This window comes from Hylobates moloch, unplaced genomic scaffold (genome assembly GCF_009828535.3).
Source record: "Hylobates moloch isolate HMO894 unplaced genomic scaffold, HMol_V3 SCAFFOLD_7, whole genome shotgun sequence".
Lineage (NCBI taxonomy): Eukaryota > Metazoa > Chordata > Mammalia > Primates > Hylobatidae > Hylobates > Hylobates moloch.
This window is the reverse complement of record NW_026652282.1, coordinates 36,203,748-36,216,786: the sequence shown is the minus strand read 5'-3', so window position 1 is coordinate 36,216,786 and position 13,039 is coordinate 36,203,748. Positions and strand designations below refer to the sequence as shown.

The 13,039-nt window shown below is 40.8% G+C and overlaps 1 protein-coding gene across 3 annotated transcripts in view; it reads left to right on the top strand.

The window, feature by feature from the left end:
• Window positions 1-13,039, top strand: part of MED14 (mediator complex subunit 14) — an 87,983-nt gene that overhangs the window by 12,497 nt on the left and 62,447 nt on the right. For all 3 annotated transcript variants that reach the window (XM_032756745.2, XM_032756746.2, XM_032756744.2), the window contains exons 4-8: window positions 9,127-9,300; window positions 9,923-10,052; window positions 10,780-10,908; window positions 11,530-11,637; window positions 12,524-12,656. In XM_032756745.2, coding sequence (XP_032612636.1) covers window positions 9,127-9,300; window positions 9,923-10,052; window positions 10,780-10,908; window positions 11,530-11,637; window positions 12,524-12,656 — 674 coding nt within the window. The remainder of the gene's footprint in view (window positions 1-9,126; window positions 9,301-9,922; window positions 10,053-10,779; window positions 10,909-11,529; window positions 11,638-12,523; window positions 12,657-13,039) is intronic.

The following is a 13,039-nucleotide window of genomic DNA, read 5'->3' as shown; positions in this document are numbered from 1 at the left end:
CTTCGGACCTCAGGTGATCCACCTGCCTCGGCTTCCCAAAGTGCTGGGATTACAGGCGTGAGCCACTGTGCCTGGCCCTTTATATGGTTTTTGATTTGAGGTTACTATGAGGCTTGCAAATACTGTCTTATAACCCATTATTTTAAACTGATGACAACTTGACACTGATTGCATAAACAAACACGCAAAAAGAAAACTAGTGAAAACTCTGCAGTTTAACTTTATCTCCCTCCTTTTTAACTTTTTTGTTTCTCTTTGGTTAGTATTGTCTTCAAAAGTTCTATATCTTCAAAAGTTGTTGTAGTTACAATTTCCTGTTGGTTTATCATTTAGTCTTTCTACTGAAGATAGGAGTAGTTTACATAGTATAATTACAGTGTTATAATATTCTGTGTTTTTCTGTGTGCTCAATATTACCAGTGACTTTGTACCTTCAGATGATTTCTTCTTGCTTAGTAACATATTTTTCTTTCAGATTAAAGAACTCCCTTTAGCATTTCTTGTAGGACAGGTCTGATGTTGATGAAATCTCTCAGCTTGTTTGTCAGAGAAAGTCTTTATTTCTCCTTCATGCTTGAAGGATATTTCCACCGGATATACTATCCTAGGGTGAAAGTTTTTTTCCTTCAGCACTTTAAATATGTCATGCCACTCTCTTCTGGCCTGTAAGGTTTCCACTGAAAAGTCTCCTGCCAAATGTGTTAGAGAGCTCCATTGTATGTTATTTGTTTCTTTTCTCTTGCTGCTTTTAGGATCCCATCTTTATCCTTGACCTTTGGGAGTGTGATTATTAGATGTCTTGAGGTAGTCATCTTTAGGCTAAATCTGCTTGGTGTTCTATAATCTTCTCATACTTTAATGTTGATATCTTTCTCTAGGTTTGGGAACTTTTCTGTTGTTATCCTTTTCAATAAACTTACTACCCTTACCTCTCTTTTTCTGCCTCCTCTCTAAGGCCAGTAACTCTGAGATTTGTCCTTTTGAGGCTATTTTCTAAATCTTGTAGGTGTGCTTCATTCTTTTTTGTTCTTTTGTCTTCTGTCTCTTCTGATTGTGTATTTTCAAATAGCCTGTCTTCAAGCTCACTAATTCTTTCTTCTGGTTGATCAACTCTGTTATTAAGAGATTCTGATGCATTCTTCAGTATGCCAATTGCATTTTTCAACTCTAGAATTTCTGCTTGATTTTTAAAAAAATTATTTCAATCTCTGTTAAATTTATCTGATAGAATTCTGAATTCATTCTCTGTGTTTGCTTGAATTCCTTTGAGTTTCCTCAAAACAGCTATTTTGAATGTTCTGTCTGAAAGATCGCATATCTCTGTTTCTCCAGGATTAGTTCCTGGTACCTTCTTTTGTTCTTTTGGTGAGGTCCTGTTTTCCTGGATGATCTTGATGCTTTTAGCTCTGGGCCTCGAAGGGTCGCATATCTCTGTTTCTCCAGGATTAGTTCCTGGTACCTTCTTTTGTTCTTTTGGTGAGGTCCTGTTTTCTTGGATGTTCTTGATGCTTTTAGCTCTGGGCCTCGAAGAGTTAGGTATTTATTGTAGTCTTTGCAGACTGGGCTTGTTTATGTCTGTCCTTCTTGAGGAGGCTTTCCAGATATTCGAAGGTACTTAGGCCCCAAGCTCAATAATGCTGTGGTTTTTGCCGACTCGTAGAGGTACTGCCTTGATGGTCTTGGATAAGATCTGGAAGATTTCTCTGGATTACCAACCAAAGGCTCTTCTTCTTTTTCCTTAGTTTCTTCCAAACAAAGTCTTGCTCTTTGTGCTGAGCCACCTGGAACTGGCGGTATGGTGATGTAAGCACCCATATGGCCACCACCAGTAGGACTGTACCAGCTCAGGCCTGAGGTCAGCACAGCACTGGGTCTTGCCCAAGGCCCAGTGTAACCACTACCTGGCTACCACTTACCTTCACTCCAGGCCCTAGGGCTCTATGATCAGCAAGTGGCAAAGCCAGTCAGGTTTGTGTTTTTCGGGGTGGCAGGTTTCCCCAGGCTTTGGGTGAGCCCAGAGATGCTGTTTGGTGGCCAGGGATTAGAGTCAAAAACCTTAGTAATTTGCCTGATATTCTTTTCTTACAGTGGCTAAGCTGGCACTCAAACCACAATACGAATTCCTTCCTGCTTTTCTCTCCCCTTTCTGCAGGCAGAGGAGCCTCCCCCCTTTGGCCATCACCTGCTCATGGGAGGGGTTCTGCTAGGCCACCACTGATGTTCACGTAAAGTCTAAGGGTTCTTCAGTCAGCTTGTGGTGAATACTGCCAGGCCTGGGACTCATCCTTCAGGGCAGTGGGCTTCCCTCTGGCCCTGGGGAGGTCCAAAAATGCTGTCCAAGAGCCTAGGCCTGGACTTGGGGACCCCAAGAGCCTGCTTGGTGCTCTACCCCACTTTGGCTGAGCTGGTACCTAAGGTGCGAAACAAAGTCCCCTTTACTTTTCCCCCTGCTTTTCTCTAACAGAAGGGGTCTTTCACCATAGCCACCACAGCTCGGAATGTGCTTGGTCACACCTGAAGTCAGCACAAGGTCCACGGCGTACTACCTGGGTATCGCCGCTGGTTATTCAGGGCCCAAGGGCTCTTTTATTCAGCAGGTGATGAATCCTGCCAGGACTGGGTCCTTTCCTTCAAGGCAGCAGGTTCCCTTCTGGCCCAGGGTGTGTCTTTGTCATCTGTGAGCTAGAGCCTGGAATAGGGGCCTCACTATGCCCGGTGCCCTGTCCTACTGTGGCTGAGCTGGTATCCAAGATGCAAGACAAAGTCCTTTTTACTCTTTGCTCTCCTCTCCTCAAGCAGAAGAAAGGAGTCTCTTTTGTTGTCATAAGCTGCGCTGCCTGGGATTTGTGGAAAGGTGGTGCAGGCACTACCTTAGGCCCCCCAGCAGGTGTATCCCTAGGTCATGTGCCACCTAGTCCTCTGGCTCTCAGCCCAGCCTAGCACTAGGAGTTGCCTAGGAATTGCAGTGCTTGTGTCCTAGACAGCCTTTCATGTTTACCAAGGACTCCAGAGTACTTTGGCCCACATTAGCAAGGCTTGCTGAGAAACTCAAGTTCCAACCGCTGCGATGGGCAATTCTCTGGCCAAGGCTGGTCCAAATGCTCCCTCTGGCCCAGCACAGCTTTGCTCTCCACTATGACAGGGCAGCACTGAGTTCAGTGTAAAGTCCCCTAGTCACTGTTCTCTCCCTCCCTTAAGTGCAGGGCCTCTGCTGGGGTGGCAGGGGAGGAGTGGTGTCAGCGATTCAAGACTGCCTCTCCTGCCCTCCTCAATGCCTCTTTCAGTGATATGAAGTTAAAACCAAGTACTGTGATTGCTCACCTGATTTTTGGTTCTTGTAACAGTGCTTTTCTGTGTGCAGATAGTAAAAATTTCATGTTCCTGGAGAGGGGGGGTGACTGGTGTTGGCTTGTATTCCACCATCTTGCTCTGACCCTCTCAGCATTTTTGTTTTCTGAATGTGGATACAGATGTGTTTATGTCAGGGATAAAGTCCATCAATGAGAATTAGAGGGATTGTTCATGTTTCAACACTTCTGTTCTCAGCCTAATGATTATTTAACTAGTTTTATTAGAGATTCTTGATAATGATCTTTAGCCATGCCAGATGTGTTATGAGTGTATAGATCCATAGTTTATAGAACTCTGACTAATGGTAAAACAACCTGGATAATGTTTTGCCTAAGAAAAAGATAAAATATCTCTCATTCTCCTAGATTTTTTTTCAGTAGCTTTATTGAGATATAATTTACATACCATACTATTCACCCACTTAAAATATACAATTCAGTGGTTTTTGTTATATTCACAGATATGTGCAACCATCATCACAGTCACTTTTAGAACATTTTAATCACCTCAGAAAAAAACCTGTGCCCTTTAGTTACCACCCCCAGCTCTCCTCTAGCCCTAAGCAGCCACTAATCTACTTTGTTTCAATAGATGTGCCTGTTTTGAACATTTCATATAAATGTAATCAAATGTGTTGTGTTGTGATTGGCTTCTTTAACTTAGCATTTTTTTTTTTTTAGTGTAGTATTTTCAAGATTGATTCATGTGGTAGCTTGTGTCACTCCTTCATTCCTTTTTATGGCTGAATTGCATGGATATACTACATTTTGTTTGTCTGTTCATCAGTTAATAGGCATTTGGGTTGTTTCCAGTTTTGGATTATTATGACTAATGCTGTTGTAAATAGTCATGTCCAACTGTCTGGATGTATGCTTTTATATCTCTTGACTGTATACCTAGGAGTGGGATGGCTAGGTCATATGGTAACTCTTTGTTGAACTTTTTGTGGAACTGCCAGACTATTTTACAAAGTGGCCACACCATTTTACATTTCCACCAGCAATGTATGGAAGTTTAGTTTCTCCACATCCATGCCAACACTTGTTGTTACCTGACTTTTTGAGTCTAGCCATCCTGGTAGGTATGAAGTGACATCTCATTAAAGTTTTAATTTGTATTTTCCTGATGACCAGTGATGTTGAACATGTTTTCATGTGCTTATTGGCCATTTGTGTATCTTGTTTAGAGAAACATTTATTTGGTGTTAAATTCTAAAGGAGATTATTATTAAACATATTCACAGCTGGTGTGTGAAAACCTAAAAATAACATGGATTAGTTCTTTGTGAACTAAGACTATGTGAATAGATTCACTAATCAGTTACTCAAAACTCAAGTTTTATCTTTTATTTATGTATTTTACGACATGAAGTCTCACTCTGTCACCCAGGCTGGAGTGCAGTGGTGTAATCACAGCTCACTGCAACCTCAAACTTCTGGGCTCAAGCAGCCCTCCCACCTCAGCCTCCCTGAGTACCTGAGACCACAGGCACACACTACTGTGCCCATCTAATTTTTTAAAAGTTTTTATAGAGATGGGGTCTTACTTGGTTACCCAGGCTGGTTTCAAACTCCTGGCTTCAAGCAATCTTCCTGCCTCTGCCTCCCAAACTGCTGGAGATTATTACAGGTGTGAGCCACCACACCCAGCCAAGTTTTATCTTTATTAATTATATTTTCTAAGTTCAAGGAATGTAGCTGAAGCTAGTGTATTTTGAGTTCAGTGAAGTAGTTTAGAGAGTGTTTCATTAATTGTTTATGTTTAAGTGGAGCGATAGGGGCTGGATAAACTGTGGCATCCCAGTAGGGTTGATGCATGTCTTTCTGCTGGGGAGGTCTTTGGTACTCTTTGAGCTTGACTTTGGTCTGGTAAGCATTTTTACAGTGACCTGAGTTAAGGGAGATGTGAGATGGCCTAAATCTGAGTAAAAGCCAGTTAAAAAGTTGAGAATGTATTAGTAGTGTCATGACTGTTGATAAGAAGTTAGTGTTGGTGGCATTGATAGAAATTCATTGTACTAGTCGTAGAAGGTAGCATTTTTACTGGACCATGCTGTATGTTGGATCTAACTAAGAATTAGAAGAAATATTTTTGTTGTTGTTGTTTCAGCTCTTCTGATTATTGACTTTCTTTGGGCAAGTGTCTTAACCTAAGCCTCAATTTTCTCATCTCTAAGATCGTAGTAATTACCTGGTTGTACTTCCTAGAGTTGCAAAAATCAAATAAAATGTTTGAAAACACTGAGAAATTGGTAGAGCACTGTGTTCGTGTGATGTTGGTATTAATTCTAGGTACTACGTTTTAAGTTGGCCACTGACAGCCTGTTTGAAGGACATGAGAGATAAAACTTTAAGTATTGTTCTAGAATAGAACTAGAAGATGGCCGGGTGCAGTGGCTCATGCCTGTAATCCCAGCACTTTGGGAGGCTGAGGCGGGTGTATCACCTGAGGTCAGGAGTTTGAGACCAGCCTGGCCAGCATGGTGAAACCCCATCTTTACTAAAAATACAAAAATTAGCTGGGGGTGGTGGTGTACTCCTGTAATCCCAGCTACTTAGGAGGCTGAGCCAGGAGAATTGCTTGAACCCGGGAGGTGGAGGTCACAGTGAGCAGAGATCACGCTACTGCACTCCAGCCTGGGCAACAGAGCAAGACTCTGTTTCAAAAACAAAACAAAACAAAACAACAACAACAACAAAACAAACCACGAACTAGAAGATAAAGGTTTTAGGGAGGTAGTTTTTAGCTCTGTGATGAGCTCTACTAGTTTAGGTATCCTTATGAAATGCATTGGGTAGAAAACTGATGGAAAGGATTTCTGTATTGGGCATGAAGTTGACCTGTATCTCATAATGGGTGTTTTGGAGTGTTTTCTGTGTTCTTTCTAGGCACTGTTCTAAAGGTTTTTTTATGTGTTAACTCTTTTTTTTTCAATTGATATATCATAGTTGTACATATTTTGGGGGTACATGTGATATTTTGATACATGTACATAGTGATAAAATCAGGATAATTGGGATATTAATTATCTCAGACATTTTTCTTTGTGTTGGGAAAGTTACAGTTCTTCTCTTCTGGTTGTTTTGAATATACAATAAATTATTGTTAATTATAATTTCCCTACTCTACTATCAAATACTAGAACTTATTCCTTTTAACTATATTTTTGTACCAACTTTTCTTCATACCTCCTCCCCGCTTCCCAGCTTCTCCTAACCAGCATTCTACTCTCTACCTCCATGATATCCACTTTTTTAACTCCCACATAGGAGAGAGAATGTGCAATATTTGTCTTTCTGTGCCTGGCTTATTTCACTTAACATAGTGACCTTCACTTCCATACGTGCTGTTGCAAATGGCAGGCTTTCATTCTTTTTTTTTTTTTTTTTTGAGACGGAGTCTCGCTCTGTCGCCCAGGCTGGAGTGCAGTGGCACAATCTCGGCTCACTGCAAGCTCCGCCTCCCGGGTTCACGCCATTCTCCTGCCTCAGCCTCTCCGAGTAGCTGGGACTACAGGCGCCCGCCACCACGCCCGGCTAATTTTTTGTATTTTTAGTAGAGACGGGGTTTCTCCGTGGTCTCGATCTCCTGACCTTGTGATCCGCCCGCCTCGGCCTCCCAAAGTGCTGGGATTACAAGCGTGAGCCACCGCGCCCGGCCTCATTCTTTTTTATGGCCGAATAGTATTCCATTGTGTATATGTACTGGATTTTCTTTATTCATCTGTTGATGGACACTTGGGTTGATTCTGTATCTTGGCTATTGTGAATAGTGCTGCAGTAAACCTGGGAGTGCAGATATCTTTTTGGTATGCTGATTTCCTTTCTCTTGAATATATACTCAGCAGTGGAATTGCTGGATCATATGGTAATTATATTTTTAGTTGTTAGTGTTTTGTTTTGTTTTTTTTTTTTGAGACAGGGTCTCATTCTGTCACCTAGACTGGAGTGCAGTGGCACAGTCATGGCTCTTTGCAGCATCGACCTCCTGGGCTCAAGTGATCCTCCCTAGTAGCTGTGAGACCACAGGCATACACCACTATGCCAGGCTAATTTTTTTTTTTTTTTTTAATTTTTTGTAGAGACAGGGTCTCCGTATGTTGTCCAGGTTGGTCTGCAAGTCCTGGGCTCAAGCAATCCTCCTGCCTCTGTCTCCCCAAATGCTAGGATTACATATGTGAGCCACCACACACAGCCTATTTTTAGTTTTTTTTTGAGGAACCTCCATAGTGTGCTCTGTAGTGGCTGTAGTACTTCACATTCCCACCAACAGCGTGAGGGTTCCCCTTCCTCCACATCCTCACAAGCATCTGTTATTTTTTGTCGTTTTGATAATAGTCATTTTAACTGGGGTGAAATGATATCTCATTGTGGTTTTTATTTACATTTCCTTGATGATTAGTAATGTTGCATTTTTTCATAATACCTTTTGGCCATTTGTATGTATTCTTTTGAGAAATGTCTATTCAGGTATTTTGCTCATTTTTTAAATGGAGTTATTTGGTTTTATTTTGCTATTGAGTTGAGTTCCTTATGTATTCTGGATATTAATACCTTGTCAGATAGATATTTTGCAGACATTTTCTCCCATTCTGTGGGTGGTCTCTTCACACTGTTGATTATTTATTTTGCTGTGCAGAAGCTTTTTAGCTTGATATAATCTCTTTTGTTTATTTTTGCTTTTGTTGTCTTTTTTTTTTTTTTTTTTGAGACGGAGTCTCGCTCTACTGCCCAGGCTGGAGTGCAGTGGCACGATCTTGACTCACTGCAACCTCCGCCTTCCGGGTTCAAGCAATTCTCCTGCCTCAGCCTCCCGAGTAGCTGGGACTACAGGCTTGTGCCACCGCACCCAGCTAATTTTTTGTATTTTTAGTAGAGACAGGGTTTCATCATGTTAGCCAGTATGGTCTCGATCTCCTGACCTTGTGATCCTCCCGCCTCGGCCTCCCAAAGTGCTGGGATTACAGACCTGAGCCACCACACCCAGCCCAGGCCAATGTCTTAGAGCATTTTTCCAATGCTTTCTTCTAGTAGTTTCATAGTCTTAGGTCTCACGCTTAAGCCTTTAATTCATTTTCAGTTCATTTTTGTATAGCGTGAGAGATGGGGGTCTAGTTTCATTCTTTCGCATATGGTTATCGAGTTTTCCCATCACCATTTATTAAAGAAACTGTCGTTTCCCCAGTGTATATTCTTTGTGCTTTTTTGGAAAATGAGTTGTCTATGTGCGGATTTCTGTGTTCTCTATTTTGCATTATCTCTTAATACAGAGAACAACTTTATGAGATTGGGAATCATGATCACCTCCATTTTACAGTTGAAAAAACTGAGGCACAAAGAGGTTAAGTTACTTACGCAAGGTTACAGGGCTAGTAAGTAGCAGAGTTAAAATGAAGAACAAGGCAGTCTAGGTCTAGGAGTCCATGCTTTTAACTCCTTCATTACCAACCAATTCTGGAAGTCTGTAAGAGGAAAAAACCATTTTATTCTACTTATTTTTCCTAACTTTGATATTATGTATGTGTAATGTTAAGGATGGAGAAATGAATTAGAAAGCTTTTACTTAAAGTGACAAAAAGTTATTGCTCTTAATATCAAATACAAGTGTATTAAATATTTCTTCAAGTTACTGGAGAATGTTTGAAGAACTACTTTGAAATATGGAAAACTGATATTAATTCCCCTTGAAGTTCACTTTGGAATGATTTAACAATATTTAGTGTGAAAAGGAGATAGTTTTCAGGGATGCTTAATGCATTTACCCTTTACTTTAAAGATGATTTCAAGCTTTTTAGATCAGCAAGCCATCCTGTTTGTGGACACTGCTGATCGCCTGGCCTCGTTAGCTAGAGATGCTCTGGTCCATGCACGCCTGCCTAGTTTTGCCATCCCATATGCCATTGATGTACTGACTACCGGATCTTACCCACGGCTGCCAACCTGCATTAGGGTAAGTGCTTTGCCCCCATGTTCCTAAAAACTAAAGGTTTTGGCACTGGATTGGATTGTTTCATTAAGTAGCCCAGCAAAAAACATTGTTAAAACAAACAGTACATATAGTTTGCTTTTTTTCTCTATAACTAAAGTTGTGCTTTTTTGAAATAAGTTGGGGCCAGATGTGAGTAGATATCAAAATGGGTGGAGGTTTTTTTTTTCCCCCCAGGGGTGCGCGGATGTGCAGACATAACATCTATTTCAGATGTGAAAATGCTACATGCTAGTTGCTTTTTGAAAATGTTTTAAACTTTTATTGTTTTGGTAGTTTACTGACTTGGTGCCATATTGTATTTTATACTTGTAAGAACTTGTGGAAGCTATCAAGTGATATTTAGTTGGTTTATAAATAGAGCATAAAGGAGGTCATGTTGTATTATGATCTTAGCTAAATGACTAGAATCATTATTGCTCTTATGCATGATAGTAATGGCCATTGTTTTTGTATGTAGACTGCAGAAATGAGTGTTGAGATTCTCTTAAAGTACGAAACACTGTCTGTATAAAGACAGGAAAAGATTGAAAAAAAAAAATCCCTTTTTGTACATTATTTAAAAATCACTTAAATTTTTTTGCAGGATAAAATTATTCCTCCAGACCCAATTACCAAAATTGAAAAACAAGCCACACTCCATCAGCTGAATCAGATTCTTAGACATCGGCTTGTAACCACAGATCTTCCTCCTCAGTTAGCAAATCTTACAGTTGGTATGTATCTGAAATTTATTTTTTTTAAGAGTTGATGGCCAGGTGCGGTGGCTCATTCCTGTAATCTCAGCACTTTGGGAGGCTGAGGCAGGCAGATCACTTGAGGTCAGGAGTTTGAGACCAGCCTGGCCAACATGGTGAAACCCTAAAAATACAAAAATTGACAAGGTGTGGTGGCACACACCTGTAATCCCAGCTATTCGGGTGGCTGAGGCATGAGAATTGCTTGAACCTGGGAGGCAGAGGTTGCAGTGAGCCAAGATTACACCACTGTACTCCAGCCTGGGTGACAGAATTTGCATGTTAGAATATTTTCCTAAACAGCTTTTTGGGTTTTATTCAAAGAAAAACGGCATTATGAAGATTTGACTGACGGTTTTATGGTGTTTGATTCTATGACTTGTCAGCCATATCATTTCTCTTTAGTACCTAGAAATAGAGTGCTGATATTTGCAGCTTGGGAGTGGGGCTGGAAAGAGAGAAGAGTCCCCAGAGTTGAGCCTCAAGAAAATATTGTTCATTTATGTTAGAAGAGTTGCCTTTCATTTCTTGACCTGGAAGCTGGCTACTTCTTATTCAGCAACCATTGAATTGTTGGAACCTTATGAAAGAAACTTCAGTCTATTTAAAAATTTTTATAAGTAAGACTGAAAGTTCTAGGTCAGGAGGAAGATTCTCATTTTCTAGCAAAGTACACTTCTTTTTCATCATCTTTTTCTTCTAAAAGCAAATGGCCGGGTGAAGTTTCGTGTTGAAGGAGAATTTGAAGCCACCTTGACTGTGATGGGAGATGACCCTGATGTTCCATGGCGTCTTCTCAAGCTAGAAATTCTAGTTGAGGATAAGGAAACAGGAGGTAAATCATAAGTAGTGATTTAAATCATAAGTATTAATGTAAATGTTTGATATTTTTATATTATTGAAATATTCCCGGCTGGGGATGATGACTCATGCTTGTAATCCCACTACTTTGGGAGGCCGAGGCAGGTGGATCGCTTGAGCTCAGGAGTTTGAGACCAGCCTGGACAATATAGCAAGACCCCATCTGTACAAAAAATTTAAAAATTAGCCAGGTGTGGTGGTGTGCTCCTGTAGTCCCAGCTACTTGGGAGGCTGGGGTTGGGAGGTGGGAGGATCACCTGAGCACAGGGAGGTTGAGGCTGCAATGAGCCATGATCACGCCACTGCACTCTAGCCTAGGTGACAGAGCAAGATCCTGTCTCTCTGTATATATATTCCTGCAAAATAATAAATGTGTGCAGCAATTTATCCTGTAATTTGAAGCAAGTTTTATAATTGTAACTACCTATTGACCATGGAAGTTTCAGTGTTTCTCAGAGTACAATGTCAAGTTTCTGTAGATAATTTCAGTGCTTTTTAAAAAAATTCATTGTTATTATGTACTTCCTTAGTTGGTATAGTGACATACTTGTACACCTATTTGATTAACTGCCTTCTTTTCTTCTGCCAATGGAAGATGGGCGAGCTTTGGTTCATAGCATGCAAATCAGCTTCATCCATCAGCTGGTGCAGTCTAGGCTCTTTGCTGATGAGAAACCTCTTCAGGATATGTACAACTGCCTACGTATCCTTCTGAAATTTGAGACATGTATTTGTAAGGATTTTGTGGTACCTCTCCCACATTTTTCATTTGTCCTTAGTCTTGAACTGTAGCAGCCTACATTCCTTTCCCCCATCTCCCCTACCCTTTTTGGGGTGTAAATAGGGCTGGAGAACTGGCCACTGTGAAGAATAGTGATATGTTTATAATAAACCAAATTTAAAATTTTACTGTTGACTTTGCAGGTAAAAGCAAAAAGTGATTAGTTAAAAATAGTATTGTTTGAGGCTGGGCACGGTGGCTTATGCCTGTAATCCCAGCACTTTGGGAGGCTGAGGTGGGTGTATCACTTGAGGTCAGGAGTTCAAGACCTACCTGGCCACCGTGGTGAAACCCTGTCTCTACTAAAAATCCAAAAAAAAAAAGCCCAGTGTGGTGGCGGGCACCTGTAATCCCAGCTACTAGGGAGCCTGAGACAGGAGAATCGCTTGAACCCAGGAAGCAGAGGTTGCAGTGAGCCGAGATTGTGCTACTGCACTCCAGCCTGGATGACAGAACAAGACTCCGTCACACACACACACTAAATAATAGTAATAAAAAAGTACTGTTTGGTGAAAAAAATAGTACTATTTGGTCAATCCATGTTCTCTAAACTATGATGAATTAAGACACAACCCAGACTTTATGGTTTTATATTGGTTTAAAATTAAATATAAAACCTTTTTCTGAAATTATGCTATAAGTTATAATACTTTTTACGATGAGCCATTGGAGAAATAATCATTTCAGAAATTTTCTTCAGAAATTTTTCTCCAGTTTTTCAATAAGAGAACCTTCCTTAAATGAAGTTTGCCTGTACTTGATTGACTATTGGTGTAACATATTAATTTTACTTAACAACATCTATCAGATTCTTTCTGTTTATCACTTCAGTTAGAAGTGTTACATTCCCAAACTCTAATGTTAATCCGAGAACGGTGGGGAGACCTTGTGCAGGTGGAAAGGTACCATGCTGGAAAGTGCCTCTCCCTCTCAGTTTGGAAGTAAGTAAAATCAGTTCTGGTGGGTTCGTGCTATGACTGTAAATACTCTTTTTATTTCTCTTTTTCTCTCATACATCTGATTTAATATACAGTTGACCCTTGGACAACACAAGCTTGAATTGTGTGGGTCCACTTATATGCAGATCAATTTGCAAGATGTGAAACCTGCTTATAGGGCCAACCTTCCCTATACGTGGGTTCTGCTGGCTGACCGCAGGACTGACTGCAAGACGTGAGTTTGCGTGGATTTTGGTATTGGGACGGGAATCCTGGAGCCAGTCTCCCAAGTATACCAAGGAATGACTGTATACCAATAGCTATGCACCTCTAGTAACATGCTTTTGTGTAGTAAGGTCCCATAGTATTATGTAGACCACATAGGA